This window comes from Tamandua tetradactyla, chromosome 15 (genome assembly GCF_023851605.1).
Source record: "Tamandua tetradactyla isolate mTamTet1 chromosome 15, mTamTet1.pri, whole genome shotgun sequence".
Lineage (NCBI taxonomy): Eukaryota > Metazoa > Chordata > Mammalia > Pilosa > Myrmecophagidae > Tamandua > Tamandua tetradactyla.
In genome coordinates, this window is record NC_135341.1 from 60774173 (window position 1) to 60798554 (window position 24382).

The 24382-nt window shown below is 39.3% G+C and overlaps 1 protein-coding gene across 4 annotated transcripts in view; it reads left to right on the top strand.

The window, feature by feature from the left end:
• Window positions 1-8014: 8014 nt before the first annotated feature.
• SLC4A7 (solute carrier family 4 member 7) overlaps window positions 8015-24382 on the top strand; it is a 127299-nt gene continuing 110931 nt past the window's right edge. For 2 of the 4 annotated variants that reach the window (XM_077129954.1, XM_077129953.1), the window contains exon 1: window positions 8030-8152. In XM_077129954.1, coding sequence (XP_076986069.1) covers window positions 8093-8152 — 60 coding nt within the window. In that variant the 5' untranslated portion in view covers window positions 8030-8092. Of the gene's footprint in view, window positions 8153-24382 lie in introns of all 4 variants that reach the window. The other 2 variants (XM_077129952.1, XM_077129951.1) reach the window with 2 other exon arrangements.

Here is a 24382-nt window from a genome sequence, read left to right on the forward strand (position 1 = left end):
AAACTACACCCAGGAGTTCCTAGGTGTAACCACCTAAACTCTGGCTTTTAAAGAAAATTGCCTAAATCAAAACATGGAATAACCTTTAAAAGGAGTGTGCTGGCATAACTCAGAGTGCCAATGTACACTCTTTCTGTACTCACTTGCCACCTGTTACTCAACTGTAGAATGTGGCATTCCAGCCAATGTCTGTGCAAAGACGATGGAGACTATTGCTTTTAACTGACTAGGAAAAAAATCAGTATTGCAAAAGAAACAGTGAGCTGAGGGTTAGTCAGTCTAGGGTGTAGTTCCAGGACCCTTTCTAACTTGCTGTGTTATTTGACCATGATATTGTTTCTAGTCTTCACTTTCGATAATGGTAGTTCCTTCTAAATATACATGTGCATAAAGGAACACAAAATCAGACACACAAATAGTTTTGTATGTATTAGTAAGAATCCAAAATAATGAAAACGGCCAATTGAAACTCTTAAATTTAATTTAAGGATGCTGATATACTCTTTCAAAAACAATAACATAAGGTGCACGGGTAGTTCAGTGGTTAGAATGCCCACCTTCCACACAGGAGACCCGGGTTCAATTCCCAGACCATGCAACCACCCCCCCCCCCCCACAAAAAAAATAACATAGAACCACTTGTATCATCATGAATATGTAAAAGTCAGGTTGGTAGGGAAAAAAATTCACCAATCCCAGATTATAAAATGGTCAATTGTACATATGTTTTATTTTGTTTTAATTTAGGTTCATTAAGGTATTATTTACATACAGTAAAATTCACCCTTATAGTGTACAGTATTATGAGTTTTGACAAACACCAGACAATTGTGTAACCACTATCACAATAAAAAAATAGAACAATCTCTGCAGAAACTTCTCTCATGCCCCTTTGTATCCAATACCAAATCTCCAATGCTAATGTTTGGCAACCACTGAACTGTTTTCTGTCCCTATGGCTTTGCTTTTTTGAGAACGCCATATAAATGGAATCAGATAGAATGTAGCCCTTTGAGTCTGGCTTTTTCACTTTAGTATAATTCATTTGGATGCACCCTTGGTGCTGTATTTTTTTCTTTTTCCTATTGTTCAGAGTAGTAGTCTATAGTATGGGTTCACCACAATTTATTCATCCATTCACTTTCATTTATTCATAATGCTTGTGTATCGATAATTCTTATTGAAGGACATGTATATTGTTTCTATTATGAATAGAGTTATGAATAAAGTTACTAAAAACTTTCATGTAAAGATTTTTGCGTGAACATAAATTTTATTTCTTTTGGGTAAATGCCCAGGAGTGGCATTATATTTCTTTCTTTAAATTCCTCCATTAATTTAACTGATTTAATGAGATTGTATCTATATATGTAAAGTAAAGAACTGTGAAATTTAAACATAAGAAGGGAATGCCTAAATCAAGTTAAGGGGATGTTTTATATTATTGGAGTAATAAAAAAATTCTATCAGTTTAGTGAGAACTTTGTTGTTCAGATAGTGTATTGGGAAATATGATAAAAAGTGAATTTATGAAATACTAATTCAGGTTTCTTCCTAAAAAATGACCCTAGAAGGTATATGTAAAGTTAAATCAAATTCCACTGCATGACTCTCCTGCATTAAGTTTAAAAATATGTTAACATTAAAAATTATACAATTTTCAATACAGAAATCTGAAGAAACAAAATATGACCTTTGTTTTCACTCGCCATATAACTCTCATTGACATTAAAATATGAAGAATAATACAATAATGACAAGTACCTTCGCCTCCAATGAATACCCACAATCCCACTAATAGCAGTTTAACTTCCTTCCAGACGATGATAAATCTACATATAGATTACTTTTTTTTTAATCTCTGTTTTTGCATGGGCAGGCTCTGGGAATTGAACCTGGGTCTCTCCCGTGGCAGGCTAGAATTCTGCCACTGAGCCACCATTGCACCGTTTTAATTTTTTTTTAATTTTCAAGAAGAAACGTAGGATGTCCACTCTTCCTTGCCTTGCTTTTTTTTTTTCCTGCGTAAGTTAATAATATATCTTGAAACCATTTCTTACTGACACATAAAGATCTATGTCATTCTTTTTGATGTTGAATTGCACTTCATCATTTGGAGTACTAAAATACACTTAACCGATCCTCCTTATTGATAGACATATTAGTTATTGCCATTTTATTCTATCATAATGTTTCAGAGAGCATATCTGGACATATTTTCTACCCATAGATTTTTATAACTCAAAACAGATTAAAATACTTTTTAAGCCTTGAAGGGAAAGTTATCACTACCAAGGAAGAGAGATCCTGAGGAAAGGTGATACAGGTGGTGTAACGTCAGAGGTGAATTGTATAACTTCACACAGACCCCGTGTCATATTTAGCTTAATCTTTGTGATCTACATTCTTCTTTCTCTCTCTGGATGACTCTGAGGAATAACAGCTTCCCAAAGTGTCTTAAAGAATGCTAGCCTAGGGATTTCTTTGCTTCACTGGAGACAAATAAGTCTCCTGGACTACCTATCTCTAGGTAGAAAAAAAATCCAATTTCCTTAGTGTTCCTTCATTCATCCAGTATATTTTGAGTGCCCTCTGTGTGCTCAGCACTCTGGGATGTTCCCAGTGACAAGGCTGATATAGTCTCTGAACTTCTGTTTCCATTCTAAAGGGAGTATAAGCTCCTCAGGAGCCTAGTACATGAGGTCCTTCAGCTTACTCACCTTTCTCCCACCTCAGTTTCCCAAATTGAGAATAAGAGTGTCACAGTTAGGTATGCATAATATGCTCTCATTTAATCATCACTAACCTCTGACAGGGCTACCACTATTATTCCCAGATCGCAGCTTCAGAAAGAAGGCTGGGAGGGTGAGGTAGTTTGCCTGAAGACACAACAATGGGCACAGTTGGGTATCAGCCTCAGGCAGTCTGCTTCAGCTGCTTCAGCACTCCCCTACACTTTCTCTTTAGATGAATGTCCTTGTGCTTGCTTTTACCTCTGCCTGGAATGCCTTTCTTTGCCCACCCTCTCTGCCCCTCTCCCCATTTACTTAAAGTCATGCCATCATCATTCATGACTCAGTTTAAATCTACTGCATTTCTCTGCAGCTTATCCAAACACTTTTATGTATGTCTTCCTCCTAGGGTTGGTAGCCGCATCCTTTCTGCCCCAGAAGAATAGACCCAAGTCTCATTCACTGAGGTTCTCATGACTGTATCAGAGTCAAATGCATCACGTGTTTAGACATTTTTTCAGTATATCAATGACTTCTATTCTGAACTCCATGAGAGCAAAGATCAGGTCTACTTTTTTTTGGGGGGGGGGGTGTTGCATGGTCCGGGAATTGAACCCCAATTTCCTGCATGGACGGCGAGCATTCTACCACTGAACTGCCCGTGCATCCCCAGGTCTATTTTTATTTTTATGTTTTAATCTATCTTTGGGCCTAGTACTCTAAATATTATTTAATAAATAAAGAGCAAAGATTTTCTGATTATTTTCCTTTTGTCTTTTACCCATTGAGACTGCCATGCTGTTGTTGTAAACACTATTCTAAGGATTTTAGTTTTCTTTTAAGGATCAGGTGATTAGGAGTATTTAAATTTCAGCTGTGACCAAAGTAGAGTTAAGGAAGATACATAGGTACTTGTCAAAGATTCCTCTGCTAAAGGTTAAGGATGATTCAGGCCTTTCAAAATAATAAAGAAGCTGCTTTTGACTTTAGAAAATATGGGATGGCTCTTAAAGAATTGCTTACCGGTTAAGACTGTTTGCTCCTCAGAATGAAGATCTTGCCCAAGGGTTGTATCAGAGGCCTTGCTAGGACTACCTACCATTCCAGAAGCACAGAAGTGTCCTGAATTGGGATACAGCTAAACCTCATTAATTTTAACTGCTACAGGTTCATATTCACTCTTGTTTAGCAAATATTTCCCTCTGCTAAATTTCAGCTGAATGTTTAAAAAAAGTGAACAACTTTGTCTTTAAGTACTTTGGAAAACTTTTACAGCCAACTATGCTGGTTTGAAACTGTTATGTGCCCCCAAAAGAGTCATGTTCTTTTAATCTCAATTCAATCTTTTGGGAGCAAACCTTTTGTTTAAGGTGGGACATTTTGATTGGATTGTTTCCATGGAAATGTGAACCCACCTATTCAAAGTGGGTCTTAATCCATTTACCAGAGTCCTTTCACAGACCTCTCTCATGGCCTATAGGAGCCAGACAGAAATACCCTGGGTGCTAGGCAAGGACTCACAGAAATAGACAGAACCTGGAGAGAGCCAAGGGAAGCTGTTCTAGTTTGCTAGTTGCCGGAATGAAACACACCAGAGACGGATTGGCTTTTAATAAAAGGGGATTTATTTTGTTGGTTCTTCAGAGGAAAGGCAGCTAACTTTCCACTGAGGTTCTTTCTTACGTGGAAGGCACAGGATGGTCTCTGCTGGTCTTCTCTCCAGGCCCCTGGGTTCCAACAACTTTCCCCGGGGTGATTTCTTTCTCCATCTCCAAGGGCCCGGGCTGAGCTGCAAGTGCTGAGATGAGGAATGCCAAACTGCTAGGCTGTGCTACGTTGGGATCTCTCATTTAAGCACCAGCCAATTAAGTCAAACGTCACTCATTACAGCAGACACGCCTCCTAGCCGACTGCAGATGTAATTGGCAACAGATGAGGTTCACGTACCGTTGGCTTATGTCTGCAGCAACAAGATTAGGTATGCTCACCTGGCCAAGTTGACAACTGAATCTAACTAACACAGAAGCTAAGAGATGCAATCCAGAGTTTGCCCTGGAGAAGCTAAGTGAGGGCCCACAGATGCTTGGACAGCTGATACAGAGAGCAGATGTCTAGACACAGACATTCGGAGATGCTTGGAGAGCTGACATAGAAAGCCACTGGAGTCAGAAAGCAAAGCAACCCGTAAGCAAAGGACCAGGAGAATGCCAGTCACGTGCCTTCCCAGCTGCCAGAGAAAACCAGGATGTGATCGGCCTTTCTTGATTGAAGGTTATCCTCTTGCTGATGCCTTAATTTGGACATTTTTATGGCCTTAGATCTGTAAACTTGTAACTTAATAAATCCTCTTTGTAAAGCCAATCCATTTCTGGTATATTGCACTCAGGCAATTTTAGCAAACCAAAACACCATCCCATTTGCACGAAAGCAATTTTAATTACAAATTATCTTTCTTACCTGCTAAGACCATCAAAGTTCATCAGGATGAACTTTGACTGAGCTTGAATTAGGTGGAAAATTGAGAGTAATAAAGTCTACAATTCATATTTTTATTACGTTATTTTTTTCTAACAGGCAAGATGAAGTGAGGTGTGGAAAAAGTACATGGCAATACAGTCACTCAAAAATATTTGGGGACCGAATAAACCAAGGGTTTATTTTTTTCTTTTTGCAGGATGGATGAAGAAAAACTCATTGCTTACTATCGTCTACCGAGCATGCAGTTTTAATCGGTTCTTAGAGTTGACAACTAAGCACTTTCAGCTCTGGCATTAAGGGTCTTTGTTCCTGTTGTTGTTTTTCCTACTTTGGCCATATCCTCAGCTGTCACCAAGAACACTTTTAGGTATCTAGAAGAGAAGTTGTTGCACTCCCTTCAATCCCCCTTCCTCTGTTAACTCACTCAGTTAATACATTTACTGAGAGCTCACTAACGTCCAAGCACTCTCTAGATAATGGGATGTAACAGCAAACCAAACAGTCAAGAGTCTCTGCCCACATGATGCTTACATGAAGCGTGCAACAGCTGTATGTATATGTGTCAACAGACAATAAACAAAATAAAGAGTAAAATATATAAAATGCTGTAAGGGATACATGCTACACAGAAAAATAAAACAGTGAAAGAAGACAAAGGATGTTTTGTATATGTTAATTACTATTTCAGTATAGGGGAGCTGCATTTTAAGAGAGGCCAGAACAAATTTTTCAATATAAATCATATTCACTTTAGAGAGCTGTAGTACAGGCACAAGTGACTGATATCTTAAGCAACTCTTTTAGTTTCCTAGGCTGCACAAAGCAAATACCATGAAATAGGTTGGGTTAAACAATGAGAATTTATTTGCTCACAGTTTTAAGGCCAGGAAAATGTCCAAATTAAGGCGATACTTTCTTTCCTTTTCTTTTTTTTTTGGCATGAGCAGCCTCCAGGAATCAAACCCGGGTCCCTGGAATGGCAGGGAAGAACCACTGCACTGCCCAAGATGATACTTTCTTTTTGAAGAGTGGCTGCTAGAGATCTTTGACTCCTGGGCCACATGGTAAGGCATGTGGCAGTGTCTACTGGACTCTCCCTTCTCTTCCAGGTTTTATGGATTTCAGCTTCTTACTTCTGTGGCTTTCTCCATCTAAATTTCATTTTTTAAATAAGGACTCCAGTAAGAGGATTAAGACCCATCTTGATTGAGGTGAGTCACACCTTCACTGAAGGAACCTCATCAGAAGGTCCTACTTAAAATGGGTTCACATCCACAGGAATGAATTAAATTTCAGAAAATGTTTTCTGGGGCACATACAGCTTTAAACCACCGCAGCAACTCTAAGAGAGGTATATTTTTTCCAGTTCTCCTCTTCTCCATATTCTTTCCTTTTCATTCTTGTTTCATCATTGTTCAACTTTATAGTCCAATAGAAAGAACAATTACACTAATTAACGTCTAAAACCAGTTATCTCTGGCCTCAGTTTCCTTATCTGTAAAATGGAGATAAAAGATATTTTGTAGTATCTTGAGGTTTAGACGTTGAAGTATGTTTGCAAAATGTCATTGTCTTTAAAATGCTGGCTATTATTAATAGAAGCACATCTATTCTTATACAATTAAGTGAACAATGTGTGCCACCCTAGAAGCACCTCTCCAGGAAATTTACAACAACAAAAAAAGAAGACCAGGCCACAAATCAGGAAACAGTCATCCAGCATCCTTAGCTATCTCTATCAGACAAAAGGCTTCGTTAATATCCTAATGAGGAGTAAGATCTAAGTCCAGACCCACAGAAAAGAAGTTTCCTTCCATAGCACTGAGTCAATTCTTCTCAATTAAACACGTTGTAACTTTCTTTAAATACCCAAGAGAATTCAGTTAACGACTATAATAAGCATGTTGGGTACCCAGCACGTTTATGCAAAGAAATTCGCTTAACCCATCAATGTCCCTGTGAGGCCGGTATCATCATCATGTCCAGTTACAGATGCAGAGATCAGAGAGGCGTCCTATAAGGTAGACATGTGGGAGGCGCTGTGGCGCCGGGTCAAGGTGACAAGGGCATAAGGATATCCGGTCAGATGTATCCCTCTTTCACAGGCACCAAATTGAGGTTCATGCTTACTAAACTGAGGAAAGAAAACTGGCCGAAGTCGTGAAGACCCGTTCATTTCTTTTCAGATTTCCGTAAATTTCCTCTTCTCCATCTAAAGAACGCTGCCAGGAGGCAGTGCGGGGTAGTGATACGCCCCCACCCCACTTCTAAACCCCAGAAGAGCCACCCAACCGAAAAAGGGGTTAGAAGCTTAGCCCTGGTCAGTTCAAATTTTACGAAGGGGGGCGGGGTCTTCTGAGAAGAAGGCCGGATCACACGAGCCGCCGATTGGTTGGGACAAACGTCCATCCCTTCCCTCTCCCTCCGCCCCGCGGGGTGGCCTCGCAGCGCGGCCGCCGGGCGCCCGGAGGAGGCTTGCGTTGCCAGTCTGGCAGGGGGCGTGACGCGGAAGGCGGGCCGAGGGGGCGTGCCGGAGCGGGGCCCGGGCGCCCAGTGCGTCACCGCCTGCAGCCCCGCCTCCCGGCCCCTACGCGGGTCCCTCCTCTTTCCCGGCCGCGTCCTCCAGCCAGCTCAGTTCTCGCTCCACGTTCCACAACGCGGTCTCACTTCCCAGCGAGAGGCAGCCCCGCGACCTCCGCGAGCCCACGTGCGCTCCGCGTTGCCCGCACGCGCCAACCCGCTCTCCCCACCCGCGCGCGCTCTCGAGGGCGGGCGCACGTTCGTTCCCCTCGCGCGCCCGCGTCTCGGCAGCTGCGGCGGCGCGGGCGGACCGCGCGGGGCAGCACCGTAGCGGCTGCGGTGTGTTGGCTGGCCGGCCGGCCATGGAGGCGGATGGTGCTGGCGAGCAGATGAGACCGCTACTCACCCGGGTAACGCGCAGGGTGAGGGCGCCGCGGGCGGTGGAGCTTCTGGGCAGGAGTGGGGTGTGGGGGGCGCGGGGCCAGGCAGACAAAGGCGGGGGCGCGGCGGGCGTCGCGGTTCGGCCACCTCGCCCCGGGCCCGGAGCCCCTCCACCCCCAAGCGACTGGGGCGCCTCGCCATCCGCTTTGTGTGGCTGCCCCGGGCGCGGGTGCAAGAGGGCGGGCGGCCGCTCAGGAGGGCCCCAGGTGGGGGCTGCCCGCACTGCGCCCCGGGCATCCTCGCCGGGGGGTATCCTCGGCACTGCTCGGACAGGACCCCGCACTCGCCCCCAGCAGTGGCCGCCCGCCGTGACCCCGACCATGCCTTCCTTTTTCTCCGCAGCGCTCGCCTCTTATTCCCCGGCGTTCTCCCCAGGCAGGGTCCCGGTTCCCCTTGGCGCTGGAGTTCAGATTAGCCCCTCGAAAACCCGTCTTTCTTCTCCCTCCAAGGAGTACTGCGGCTCCACCTGTCTCTAGCCCCAGGCGGTGGTGAAGAGCTGGTGTGAATCTTTGTCCCCTTTTTCCGCGTCTCCCCACCGGGTCTGCGGTGTGCTTTGTTCGGTGAGTTCTCCGGCCGCGTGGACGAGCCGCCTTCTTTCGCCACCAAGGGTTCTTTTCCCTGTCGGGCTCTGCCTGGTTCGCCTCCTCCTCTTCTGGCAAGAACCGGAGGAGTATCCTCCAGTCGCAGGCCAAGTAGAAGGAGAGAGGTGTCCTGAGTGCTCTGTCCTGTTCCTTCTCTTTATCAGCCTAGCAGAACAACCAAACGGAAAAGCAGAACACGTCTCCCGGTGAGAATGGCTCTGGCTTCAGGGTTAAAGGGGCTTGGATGTGGACTATCAAAAGGCCAGTGTTCTCAGTGGGCTGATGAATCTGAACGAGTGGCCCATGCTCAAAAAACTGACTTCCTGCTTTCATGTAGAGTAACCCCGCAGTTTCTGATCCTCTTCACCCTTCCTAGTTTGTGACTCAAAGGGCATGGAGGTGTTATAAATTTTCCTATTTCAGTTCTTGACTCTCTGACCAGCAAAGAAACGGAGGTTGCAGTGAAATTTTTCCAGTCTTTCACAACTAACAGGAAAATTGCTTTTTATGTATTTGTATTCAAGATTTTTCCTTAAGCATCACCATCTTTTTAAAATTTAAGATTATTGTAAGGTCCTGGAGAGTAGTCATTCATTATTTCAATATGTTCCACTATAAGTTCTCAAAACACGGGGAAATTCAAGCCTGCACAGTGAAGTCATTTAGTGGTGGTTATTGAGAAAATCATTTGCAGCAATGGTAATGAAATACTGGAAACTCGTCCCAAAGAATCTCTGTAATTCTTTGTGTGGCCTTTGAATAAAACTGTTTTGAATGTGCACTTCTCTAACAGTGTGTATCTAATACATATCGTCTGTGTGTAAAGTTATTTGCAAATTTTTAATTCAGAGCTGTAAAGAATGTTTTCATAATGCCAAATAGAAATTGTGATGCATTCTTTACTTAGGTAGCAGAAGAAGTATATTGATAAGGCCATTGTCCTCCAGAATTTCTTCATTCATTGTACAAGCATTTATTTAGAACCTCTCTGTAGTGTCCTACAAGGCAGAACCAGTTCTGCTTTAATAGAACTTACATTCAAGTAGGGGAGACAGATGACAGAGGGGTTACCAACACTTATTATTAATGGCATGGCAAGGTAGCATTTTGGAAAGGTATACCTCCTAAGTCTTTGGGGAGATAAGACTCGTCTACAGATCAGTAATAGAAATCAAATACAGTAAACTATTGCTGACTAAAAATACAATGGGAGAACAGTAAAAACTGTCAGTTGAAATAGCCTTAGAAAACTCTGGGAGGAGAGGAACTGTTGTCTTTGAAAAAGTTAAAGCTTTCCTCACTCAGTTTTCCCTTTTATTTAAAGTCATAAAAATGGAAGATTATGATAGTGGTCAGTCATAGTTTTTCTTTGTTCATAGTAGACTGTTACATAGCATAGCCAAAGAAGTGAAAAAAAATTAATATTCATAAAATACTTTTCTTAGGTTTGGAATTATGCAAAGAACTTTGAACAAATTGGTGACAGTTGCTGGAGCCCATCTGTTTCATAATGTAGGCTCTAAGGTTTCTTCTGTTCCTCAAATTATTTAATTTTCACTAATCATGGTATTGCAATAGAGAAAGGAAAGTCATTCATCTTACGAAAATGCAACTTTTGTTTTGCTTTGTTACAAAACTCATCCTAGGTCTCACTTAGAATTGACTTCAGCTCTCATTCTTATTTTCTGCTAAAGGTTAAATCATTTTTCAGCTAGTGGTACTGTTAGAAGGTTCCCAGGTTATAGCAACTGATCGCCTTTCCTGTAAGCAGAACATCTTTGAACACAGTTTCATTACCACCGAAAATATGGGGCTGTTCCATGAATTTAATTGGTTCAATGATTTGTGTGTATTAAGTATCTTCTAGGTGCCAGGCACTGGGGATGTAGGCAAACAAGGTAACAGATTTCTGCCCTCATTTTTGGCACTTGAAAACAGCGATAGCATTTACATTAATAATTCCATTTGTGGGCGCCAGGTAAAACATTATTATGGGTCTGTTAGAAATACATTTAAAAAAATAGACATTAGAATAAGTAAAAGGTAATAATTTAAATCCGCTAGTTATTGGCAAATAGAAGGTTTTTGTGCTTCTGTAAGTAAGCATTCTTTTTGGGGAAATGTGGTTAGGTATTCTAGAGATAGAGCACCTCAGGCATATTATCAGGACTTCAGTTACTTTTTCACCTTATTGCTAATTTTTGGCCACAACCCATGAAGTTGTAATAAAAGGAGAGATAACAAAGCTGTCATCTGTCCAAGTGAAACTGCAGGACAATTGTTGGATTGAAGAACTGTTTTGTCTGGTAATGGAGACTGGGAAGTACACAGGTTTTCTTAGAGAGGTTAGGGTATGAAAATTAGAGTATTTTGTTACACCAGACTCCTGTCACTTGAGTAGGTTGAAATCGAAAGCCAAAATAACCTGGTGTGGGAGGAACTTAGTATATTATTTTAGTGTTATGTGGCCTGCTAACCAATATATTCTAAAACTTGGGTAGATGTGCTTGTCAACATCCTGTAATGGGTTGTTTTTCTTCCTCTTTCCCTCTACCTTTTTCTTACTGTATTTTACCACAAATGTGATTAGAATCTGCAGCTGGCAAATGGACCATTTATATGAAGACACGTACAGCTGATTCATAGGATTAATGTTATAGGTTAATCTTATATCAATGTGATTTTGATAATAAATTTTGAGTATATTATAGGCTCTTCTTCCTGCTTATGACTTCTTCTATAGGTAACACTTTTTATCCATTTTTATTGTACTTTCAGTTGTGCAGTAAGCATGGATTAGTTATATAGATCCGTGGGTTGTTTATAGATTAAAAAAAAGCTCAAATAATGCTGCTTTTTTTGGGTGCTTGGTCCGGGAATCAAACCTAGGTCTCCCGCAAGAAAGACGGGCTTTCTAACCACCAAACTACCCATGCACCCAATGCTTTTTAAAATGCAATTTAATTGAGATATATTTCACACCATATAATCCATCCAAAGTATACCGCCAGTGGCTTAAGGTGTCATCACGTAGTTGTGCATTCATCTTCACAATCAATTTTAGAACGTTTTTGTTACTTAAAGAATGAACAAGTAAAATGCCCCAATACCCTTATCCCACTGCACCCCTACATCATTGATCCCTAGAGCATTGGTGTCGTGTATTTGTTAATTATTAATGAAAGAATATTAAAATATTGCTGTTGACTATAGTCCGTAGTTTGCAATATGCCATATGCCACTCGATTATTAACTCCTTGTAATAGTGACGTGCATTTGTTCTAGCTCATGAAATAACTTTTTTGTACTTGTACCCTTAATCACAGTCATTGTCCGCTTCAAGATCCACTGTGTCACACAGTCCCATGTTTTAACCTCTAGCTTTCCTTCTAATGACATATATGACTCTAGCTTTCTCCTTTCAACCACAATCACCCATTTAGAGTCACCATAATGTGCTGTCATCACCTCTATCCATTTCCAAACATTTAAATTCAAGTTAGTTAAAAATTCTGCCCATAGCAAGCATCTGTTCTCCATTCTCTGTTTAAGTTGAGTGAACCTTGTGAACCTTGTCAAAAATCAATTTACCTTAGGTCTGAGGGTCTGTTTCTCAACTCTCAATTTAATTCCATTGATCAGTATGTTTATCTACATGCTTGCTTTGACCACTGTAGCTTTATAATATACTTTAAAGTCAGGAAAATGAGTCCTCCAACTTCATTCTTTTTTAAGATGTTTTTGGCTATTCGAAGCCCCCTACCTTTCCAAATAAATTTGTTAATTAGCTTTTCCATATCTGCAAAATAGGCTATTGGAATTTTGATTGGTATTCCATTGAATCTGTAGATCACTTTGGGTAGAGCTGACATCTTAACATTTAGCCTTCCAATTCATGAACACAGAATGTTCTTCCATTTATTTTAGGTTGTCTTTGGTTTCTTTTGGCAGTGCTTTGTAGCTTTCTGAATATAGGTCCTTTATATCTGTGGTTAAGTTTATTCCTAGATATAGGAGTCTTTTAGTTGCTGTTGATGGATTTTTTTTTCTTAATTCCTCCTTCGGTAGCTTGGTATAGAAACACTACTGATTTTTGAATGTTGATTTTGTATCCCTAGCTTTGTCATATTTTTTTAAAAAAATTTTTTGGACTTTCTAAATATTTCCTAATCTAAATATTCAATTTAGATGCCTTTTGTTTCTTTTTCTTGCCTAATTGCCAGGCTAGAACTTCTAGCACAATATTGACCAACAGTGATGGCCGTGGGTATCAGGATCTTAGAAGGAAAGCTTTCAGTCTCACCATTGAGTATGTTAGCTATTGGTTTTTCATAAATGCCCGTTATCATGTTGAGAAAATTTCCTTTGATCCTGCCTTTTGAAGTGTTTTTGTCAAGAGAGGATACTGGATTTTGTCAAATGCCCTTTCTTTGTTAATCAAGATGAGCATGTGATTTTACCCCTTTGATTTTGTTAATATGGTGTATTACATTAATTGATTTTCTTGTTTGGAACCATCTTTGCATAGCTGGGATAAAACCCACTTGGTCCATCGTGTGTAATTCTTCTAATATGTTATTGGATTAGATTTGCCAGTATTTTGTTGGGAATTTTTGTATCTATATTCGTTAAAGAGATTGTTTTTTTTTTGTAATAACTTTATCAGGCTTGGGTATTAGGGTGATGTTAGCTTCATAGAGTGAGTGAGGCAGTGGTCTCTGCTCTTCAATTTTTTGCAAGAGTTTGAATAGAATTGATATTAATTATTCTTGGAATGATTGCTAAAAGTCATCCATGAAGCCATCTGGTCCTGGGATTTTCTTTGTTAGGAGGTTTTTGATGACTGGTTCCATCTCTTGTGATTGGTTGTTGAGGCCTTCTATTTCTTCTTCCGAGCTTGTAGGTTGTTTGTTTGTTTCTAGGAAATCATCCGTTTCGTATTAAGTTATCTAGTTTGTTGGTATATAGTTGTTCATAGTATCCTCTTATGATTTTTATTTCTTTGGGGTCTGAGGTAATGGCCCCCCTCTCATTTCTGATTTTATCTATTTACGTATTCTCTCTTTTTGTCTTTGTCAGTCTAACTAAAATAGATTTTATCAATTTTATTGATGTCAGAGAACCAACTTTTGGTTTTATTGATTCTCTCTCCCTTTTTTTGTTCTCAATTTCATTGATTTCCACTCTAATCTTTGTTATTTCTTTCTTTCTGCTTGCTTTGGGATTAGCTAGCTGTTTTTTTTTTTTTTCCTGTAGTTTTTCCAGGTGTTCAGTTAGGTCTTTGATTTTTAGCTCTTTCGTTTCAATGTAGGCATTTAGGGATATCTCTCAGTACCTCTTTCGCTGCATCTCATAAGTTTTCATATATTGTGTACTTGTTTTCATTCATCTCAGTATATTTACTAATTTCTTTTGTAGTGTCTTCTTGACCCACTGATTGTTTAAGAGCATCTTGTTTAACCTCCATGTATTTGTGAATTTTCCAGTTCTCCAGCTGTTACTGATTTCCACCTTCATTCTATTATGATCAGAGAAAGTGCTTTGTATAATTTCAATCTGTTAAAATTAATTGAGGCCTGTTTTGTACCCCAGCATATATGGTCTATCCTGGAGAATGTTCTTAGAGCCCTTGATAATAATGTATATCCTGTTTTGAGGTGCAGTGTTCTATTTATATCTGTTAGGTCTAGTGCATTCATCATATTATGTTCTTTTTTTCCTTATTGATCCTCTGTGTAGATGTTCTGTCTATTGAAGAGAGAGTTGTGTTGAAGGCTCCCACTGTTATGGCAGAGTCCTTTATTACTCCATTTAGTTTTGCCAGTGTTGGCTTCATGTTCTTTGGAGAACCTTCATTTGGTGTATGAATGTTATTTCTTCTTGGAAAATTGCCCCTTTTATTAATATATAATGTATTTCTTTGTCTCTTACTACGTTTTTGCATTTAAAAATTATTTTGCCTGATATTAGTATAGCCACCCCAGCATTTTTTTGGTTACTTCTTGCGTGAAGTATCTTTTTCCATCCTTTCACTTCTACCCCATTTGTACTCTTGGGTCTAAAATGAGTCTCTGTTATGCAGCATATAGATGCATCATATATATATCTTTTATCCATTCTGCCAATCTGTGTCTTTTGATTGGTGAGTGTAATCCATTAAGAGTCAGTGTTATTTCTGAAAAGGCAGTACTTCATCTGTTTTATCCTTTGGCTTTTAGTTGTCAGGTTGATGTTTTTTTTCTCTCTCTCTTTTTATCCTTTTAGTTGCCACTATGATAATTTTCATTTCTATACTTTCCTTCAAGTCTCTCTCTGCTGTCTTTTCTTTTCAGTGAGCACAACTCCCTTTAGTATTTTGTATAGGGTAAGTCTCTTGTTACCAAACATAGCTTCTGCTTATCTGTGAATGTTTTAAACTCCTCTTTATTTTTGAATAAAAATCCAGCTTTGCTGGATAAAGAATTCTTGGGTGGAATTTTTTCTTTTTAATTATCTTAAATATTTATCATACCATTGCCTTCTCACTTTCATGGTTTCTGATGAGAATTAGAGATTTAGTCTCATTTGGCTTCCCTTTTATATGCTGAATTGCTTTTCTCATTCTACTTTCAGAATTCCCCCTCTCTCTTTGTCATTTGACCGACTGATTGGCATGTGGAGTGGATCTACTTGGATTTTTCTGTTTGGAGCACATTGGGTTTTTTGGATTTGCATTATTTTGTCTTTTATGAGGATTGGGAAATTTTTGGCCCTTATTTCCTCAGATATTCTGCCTGACCCTTTTCCCTTTTGTTCCTAGGATGCATATGCTTGTGAGCTTCATATTGTCAGTCATTTCCCTGAGACCCTGTTGAAATTTTTCTGTACTTTTCTCTATCTGTTTTTTATCTATTTGAATTCAGATACTCTATCTTCTGGCTCGCTGATCCTTCCTTTTCCAATTTGCTGTTGTGTGTCTCTAGAGTATTTTAACTTTCATCTATAGTGTCTTTCATTTCCATAAGATCTGTTATTTTTCTATGCATTCTTTCAAATTCTTTATGCTCAACCCAAGTTTTCTTAATATCCTTTATTGTCTTTAGTCATCTTGTTGAACTTATTTAGGAGATTCATTTGAATGTATTGATTAGTTCCAAATTCTGTTTCTCATCTTTTGAATTTCTTCCTTTGATCAGGCCATATCTTCCTGTGTTTTAGTATACCTCGTGATTTTTTTTGCTGATATCTGGTCATCTGAATATTGTGATGAGTTTATTCTGAAGATTGGTTTCCCTCTCTTTTCTAGGATTTTTTTGTTGATTAGGTTTGAATTAAGGCTGTTTGGCAGTTGACTTGTCAGTATTTCTCAGCCCACACGGGGCGGTACCCATGCAGGGGGCGTAGACTAGATCCACTGGGTCCTTGGAGAGTGTCTGGAAAGACTCCAAAAAGCCCTTTCCCTTCCGCCCTCTGGACCCCCCCCCCCCCCCATCAGTTGGTACTCTTTGGTTATCTGTTCCACCTCTGAAGCAGTTGAAACATTGATACCTGGCTGCTTCTGACTGGGAGGGTCTGAATCTGTGGGGATCCCAGGTTCTCACTTGGCTGACTAATATCTTGTCCCTCTCTGTACTTGTGTTGGGAGACTCCTGCAGCTGTCCCAATCTCCAGCCCTCCCCCAGCAAGGATCAGATTGCCTGCCACACTGCTTTCCTTGAGGGTAGGGGATGGGTGCAAGGTACCTTGGATGGAATTACTCACAGTCTCCGACGACAATTTCTCAGTCTCTTTGTCCTATACAGTTTTGATTGTTGTACTGACCACCCATGGTCCTGGATCCCCCAACAGTTGATTTGGACAGTTTCTAACTGCTCACTGCTTTTGTGAGAAAAGTGGGTTCTGCCACTTCCTCCCTAATCCTTCATTTTTGAAGCTCTTCCATATGGCCTTTTTGTATTCAGCACTCCTCCATGGCTTGTTCTGCCCTGGGTCTCTGTGCACTTGGGTCCCTGTGTCTGGATATGCTTGGGGTGCTAACTCCAGCTGTATGTGGCTTTATAGTCAGTGTCCCTCCTGGGAGGTGGGGGGGAATCTGGGCTGCTGCCCCTGAGCACACCCCAGGTTGCATGAGATTTAGTGATGGGTAGGGAAGAGGACTGGTGGGTCTGGGATGGAAGTTTTTCCTGATATTTTTCTCTTTCTTTGATTCAGCTTTTGTGGAGCCCTTCCAATCTCTACCTTCCCTCCAGCGTTCTGTACAAGTGAGATTTGTCCTTTCTTTTTGCTGATTCTCCAGGGAAGTTTTTTTCAGAGGATGTCTTATATCACCATGTTGATGATGTCACCACAGTAACTCCTTTTTGAAATAAGAATTTTTGGTAACTGGGCAAAGCAAATAGCTGTTCCAGCATTTTAGCTTACAGTGAAATATGTCTGGTTTTGTATCGCAGACAACTTTCCATATTTTGTTGCATGATATTCTTTGAATTTTACAATTTGGATAGACTTTTAGGATTATATGTGATTATAATGATAAACCATTAAGGTGTCTGTGGTTTGCATAGTGTTAGTGATAGTGTTTGACAGTCCTGTTATTAATCTTTCTGAGTGCAGAAAGGCTGGCCCACTAAAATAGTGTTAGGCTGCCTAAATTGGCGACTTTTCCCGTGGGCTAGTCATTTTTAAATGACTGCTATGAGAGTGACAAAATCAATTTTTTTCTTAGCTTGGTTTAGGAAGATAACGTGACTAGGAGATAGATTAACATTTTATCTGGAGCAGATATGTCAGTATAGTCAGGTTCTAGTTTAACTCTTAAGCAAATTTTAAAATTTCCTTCAAAAAGGATGTTTTACACTATTTTAATTTTTCTTAGGCCATAGTTTAGATTTTAATAACTTTAAGTAGTTTTGACAATATCGAAGTGAAAGTTAAAGCATAAATTACCCTTCATTTTGTGTTTCTAAAAAATATGCTATTTTGAAATACTTTCAAACTTACTGGAAAGTTGCAAAACTAATATAGAGAGCCTAAAATTTCTGTAGTTTTATAATCTAACTTAAGTTGCCTGGACAGATATTAAAAAATTTAAACACAGGGAGCACAGAATAAGAATGAAAGCCTTTAATCCTATGTAGCTTAATGTAATGCCTGAGTAGATCCCAGAGTATCTTAAGCAGATAATCAAAAAGTATTGGCAAAGTCCCTTGATGGATGGGGGAAAATTAGGAAACTATTAAACTTTACCACCCGGGAAACCTCTGATAACTGTGTCAAACATTAGGGACACCAGCTCAATAGGCCAAGCCCTTGATCTTGAGGCTTGCTCATGTGAAGCTTATGTATGTAGCAGAAAAGCTTAGCCTCCCTATTGATGTGCCTAAGAGTCACCTCCAGAGGATCTGTTTTGTTCTTCACTTGTGGCCTCTCTCTCTCTAAGCCCAACTCTGCAAGTGAAATCAATGCCCTCCCCCCTACGTGGGACATGACATCCAGGCGTGAAAGTCTCCCTGGCCGGGTGGGAAATGACTCCCAGGGATGAGCCTGGCCCTCGCACCATGGGATCAACAATGCTATCCTGACAAAAAAGGAGGAAAGGAAGTGTACCAAATAAGGTATCAGTGGCTGAGAGAGTTCAAATAGAGTTGAGAGGCTACACTGGAGGTCACTCTTACGCATACTTCAGTTTAGATGTTGCTGCCCATCATAACTTGCCAAACCACAACCATTCCTATCGATCCTAAAGAGTACCTAGAGCATTAAATAAGATTCTACAAAGTTTCAGTATACTAGGATAACTTTCCAAAACCTACAACCTTCTAGGTGGATCCCTGCATCAGATAAGTTCCTAAAATGCAAAGGGGCCAGCCTTTCCAGAACATAAACTAGCTCCATCCCGCTATCCCATGTTATTGACAGCCCTTTTCAAGAGGAAAAAGTTAGAATTGGCATAGCCAAATATCCCTAAAGAGAGGGAGAAAGATCAAAGGTGATGGTGGAGTTGTATAGAGAAGATCGAGTTTAATAAAGGAGTATGAGTACTGAATCATTATGTTGATATTTCTTTTAGCTTCTAGTACCTTAGAGCAGCTAGAAATAAAAACCTAAAATTGTGGAATTGTAACCCATACCAAACTCTAAAATCTGTTCTATAACTAATTGTTGCAGTGTACTTTGAAATTTAGTGCTTTTATATATATATATACATACAATTATATAGATATATGTTATTTAAAGAGAAGGAGGAGTATAACAGAGAAGATAGGATTTCACGAATGAGTATGACTGCTGAATCACTATATTGATATTTCTCTTGGTCTCTGGTATCTTGGAGCAGCTAGAAGAAAAAATGAAAAATCATGGAACTATAACCCATACCAAACTTTAAAACCTGTTCTGTAACTACTTGTTAAAATGGACTTGGAAATTTATTGCTTTTTTGTATATATGTTATATTTCACAATTAAAAAAAGCATTAAAAACATAATATAGAGAACTCTAGTACACCCCATCCTGATAATCCAGATTTACCAACTTTTAAGGTTTTGCCACATTTGTTAATATCTGTCTGTCTTTTAACCTTTTGAGAGAAGATTGCATTTTTCATGCTCCTTTAACACTGATTAATACTTTCATGTATATTTCTTAATAATTATATTTATTCATGTAACTACATTAAGTATAGTTATCAAGTAGAAGAAATTTTACATTAATAGAGAGCATGCAGTCTATATTCCAAATTCTTCCTTTGTTCCAATAATGTCCTTTTAGGTGTCTTCTCCATTGTTAGATCTAATTCTTGATTATATATTGCATTTAATTATCATTGTCTCTTTAGTCTCTCTCTTTTAAAAATTTATGGTAATGCATATACAACATAAAATTTCCTCTCTGTACCGCTCCCAAGCAAAGAATTCACTGGCATTAATCACATACACAGTGTTGTACTGTCATCATCACCATCTGTTATCAAAACTTTTCCGTTACGGAGAACAGAAACCCTGAACTTGTTATGCATTAATTCCCCATACTCCCTCCCTACCAACCTGTACTCTACTTTCTGCCTATGAATTTGTATATTTTGTTGTTTCATATAAGTGGAATCATATACTATCTGTTCTATTGTGTCTGGCTCATTTCACTTAACATGATGTCTTCAGGGTTTATCTGTTATAACGTGTCAGAACTTTATTCCTTTTCACTGCTGAATAATATTCCCTTGTGTGTATATACCACATTTTGTTGATTCATTCATCGATTAATGTGCCCTGGTTGTTTCCACCTATTGACTACTGTGTTAGTTTGTAAGCTGCTGAATATGATATACTAGAACTGGAACACCTTTTACAAAGGAGAATTTAGTAAGTTACAAATTTACAGTTCCAAGGAAGTGAAAGTGTCAGTTAAGGCACCAGTAAGAGATTACCTTCACTCAAGAAAGGCTAAGGTGTCAGGAGCCCCTCTGTCAGCTGGGAAGTCACGTGGCTGGCATCAATTGGTCCCTTGCTCCTGGGCTCTGTTTCTTTGGGGGTTCTTCACTTTGCTTCTCTGGGGCTGGTTTTCTCTTGGCTCTCTCCAGGTTCTGGCTTGCTTAACATATCACGGTAATGTCTGCTAGGCTCCAAACATCTGCAGATATCCATGTCTCGGTTTTCTGTGTGTCTACATCTGTGTTGGCTCTGCTCTGAAGTTTCTGTCGGCTCCGAGGTGTCTGTTGTTTCTGACTCTTCCAAATGTTTTCTCTTTTAAAGGATTCCAGTAAACTAATCAAGAACCACCTGGAATGAGTGGCGCCACATCTACATCTAATCAGAGGTCATATCCACAATTGGGAGCATCACTTCTCTGTGGAGATAATCTAATCAAAATATTCCAAACTGTAGTATTGGCATTTTTTATCTGGGAGTGGGTCAGATAGCATTATATTCAGATATCCAAGGAGGTTATAATCCCCTTCCCCCCCAAAACAACTAAGAAATTCCTGTTTTAAAAGTTATCTCAGCTTGGTTTTGAGCCTTCCTTAAGAGTTCATAGATGTATTTTGCTTAAATACACAACAGTGAATACATCCATCCCAATGTTTCTTCAGGTTTGTTACATGGGCTACTACATCTGTAGGAGGCTTTGTCAAAAGAACTGTTCTGTAGCCAGGATAAGTTTAGGCAATGCCACATATTATATTTTTTGAAGATTCAAACTGTGTCAGTATATTAAAAGCTCTGAGAACTCCTGTATTAAATAAATGCATTAAACAAGCTTTGAGCAGAGATTGCAGCGTTGTGAGTTAGCAATTTCTGATGGTTTTCACAAAATGTGAACAGTAGCTTATTAGTATACAATGATACAGGTCTAAGAAGGCAAATCATGTAATATTGATACATAAGTAATTCAAGATATATTTTTTCCTCTATAAATAAGAATTCACTTTTTTACAGTAATAGGAGAGAGTAGAAAATGTATCACTCAAGATGCTTTTGGAAGCAAATTACTAGGATATTGAATAAATTATGATATATCCACACAATGGCATACCAAAGTACGAAAAAGAATGAGGAAGATCTCTTTGTAGTGATGTGGAGAGATCTCTCTCATTATTAGGCTGAAAAAAAAGAAAGGTGTGGGACACAGTGTATTATATGATGTCTTTTATAGACAGAAATGATATATGTTTCTATTTACTAGTGTTTTCATAAATACACTGGAAATATAAATAAGAATCTAATAAAGAGGTTGCCATAGAGGGAGAGGGAATAGGAATTGGAGCAAGGATAGGAGAAAAGTACCAGTGTACAACTTTCTGTGTAGTTTTAATTTTTGAATCATGAAGATATATTTCCTATAGAGTAAAATAGAGAGGGCAATTTATTATATTTTGTTGACATATCCATTTGGTATTTCATGAGAGAGATGAACAACTTGCTATTGTCTAATATATATATAAAGTACCTAATTTTTCATGTGTATTGCTAGTGGTAATGTAAAATGTGAAATGGTGTAATTGCTGTGAATAGCAGTTTTGCAGTTTGGTTCTTCCTAAAAAAGGTAAACGTCGTAGTCCTAGATATATATATGAACAGAAATTGAAAACGGGGACTCAAGCAAATAGTTTGCATGCCATGTTCATAGCAGTATTATTCACAGTAGTCAAAAGGTAGAAACACCAAGTATCCATCAGCAGGTGAGTGGGATAAACACAATGTGGTATGTCCGTATGTGGTCGTTTGCTGTTGTGTACACACTCAGAAAAATGCATTCTTAGATCTAACTCATTTCTGAGGGTGTGGACCCATTGTAAGTAGGATCTTTTGCTTAACTATCAGTTAAGGTGTGACCCATCTCATTGAGAATGATGGAACTTAAACCTCTTACTCAAGTCCTTTATAAATGGAATGAATACAGAGAAAGAATGAGAAAGCCATGGAAGCAAGAAGCTGAAAGCAACGAAACCTGGAAGAGGAGAGAAACCAGCAAATGTTGTTATGCAGAAGAGCCAAGGGTCTTTAGCGGCGGGTCTTGGGGAAGAAAGCATTGCCTTGATGATGCCTTGTTTTGGGCACTTTTTGACCTCAAACTGTAAGCTAATGCATTCCCATTTTTAAAGTCATCCCATTTCATAGTATCTGCTTTAAGCAGCCTGTGAAACTAAAACACCATACAAAGGGATATTATTCAGCCATAAAAGGTGTGAAATTCTGAAATATGCTACAACATGGGTGGACCCTGAAAACATACTGAGTGAAATAAGCCAAATTTAAAAGGACGAATATTTTACGCTTCCACTTTTATGAAGTATCTAGAAGTGGTAAATTCATAATGACAGAAAGGTTATTGGGGGCTGGGGGGGAAAGGGGATGGGAATTTATGGCTTAATGAGAACTGCATTTTTGTTGGGAAAAATGCTTAAAATGGTGAGTTTTAAGTTATGTATATTTTACCACATTAAAAAAAAGAATAAATGATTTCCGTTTAGCTAATTTTTAGAAGCCAGTAGTTTGGAAAACATAATTTTTTTCTCCTTTGAAAGTATTTTTATATTTTTTGAGTGTAAACCTCATTGCTTTTTGAGACTTGATAGCACCTCAAGTGAAATAAACCTCCATAGAAAATAACTACTGTGCTCCTTTAATCCTAGCTCTGAGATGAAAAGAAGGAATGTCATGTTTCTCAGACTGATGATGCTGTGCTGGTTTGAAAGGATTTATGTACCCTAGAAAAGCCGTGTTTTAATCCTAATCAGTCTTCTGGGAGCAAGCATTTCTTTTAATCCCTATTCAGTACTGTAGGTTGGAAACTTGATTAGGTTATCTCCACGAAGTTGTGACTCACCCACTTGTGGGTATTAACTTTTGAATAGGAGATATTACTTTGCCCATTCCAGGTGGGTCTTGATTACTTTACTGAAATCCTTTAAAAGGAAGCATTTTGGAGAAAGCTTGAGAATGACAAGAGCAGCAGACACGAGAACCATGGAGTCCACCAGCCAACAACATTGGGAGATGAAGGAGAATGTCCCCGGGGGAGCTTCATGAAGTAAGAGGCCTGGAGAGGAAGCTGGAAGACGTTGCCATGTGTCTTTCCAGTTGAGGGAGAAACCCTGACCTTCATCAGCCTTTTTGAGTGAAGGTAACCTCTTTCTGGTGTCTTAATTTGGACATTTTTATATACTTGCTTTAATTGGGACATTTTCTTGGTCTTAGAAGTATAAGCTAGCAACTTTCTCCTTTTTAAAAGCTGTTCCATTTCTGGTATCTCAGATTCTAGCAGCTAGCAAACTAGAACAAATGTGAATCAGCAAACTGGGATTTATGTTTTTGTGCCTTTGTTGTGGAACAAGATAGTGAAGAACAGGTAACCAAAATTTAGAGAACGCTTGTTACAAGTTAGGCATTTTATTAGGTTTCTCATTTAATCACTTTTTATCCTTGTGTAAATGATATCCTTGTGTAGATGAGAATTCAGCAGCAGAGAGGTTATCTAATTTGTTCAGGATTTACAGCTTGTAAGAGGTTGTTTTAGTTTATAAAAGCTGCTGGAATGCAATATACCAGAAATGGAATGGCTTTTAAAAAGGGGAATTAAGTTGCAAGCTTACAGTTTTAAGGCCATGAAAATGTTCAGATTAATGCTCCAAGAGGTTGCCTTCACTCAAGAAAGGCTGATGTTGTCTGAAACAGCTCTGTCAGTTGGAAAGGCAAGTGACTGGTGTCTGCTAGCTTTCTCTCCTAGTTCTTCAGCAACTATCCCAGGGGTATTTCCTTTCATCTCCAAAGGTCTCTGACTGTGTGGGTTCTCTGGGCTCTGAGCTTTTTTCAAAATGGTTCCCTTTTAAAGGGTTCCAGGAAGCAACCCCACCTTGAATGGATAAAGATACCTCTCCATGGAAACCATCTAATCAAAGATTACCACCCACAATTGGGTGGGTCACATCTCCTTGGAAATAATAAAGAAGCTCCCACCCAGCAATATTGAATGAGGATTGAAGGATATGGCTTTTCTGGGGTACATAATAGCTTCAAACCAGCATAGAGGCTAAGCATAGATTTTATCCCATGGTTAGTACCAAATCATTGGCTTTTCCCTTCATCTTCCATTTCTTATTAGTCTGGAATAGTGATCTCTGTCAGTACTATTTAAAACATTTTATTGTGGTAA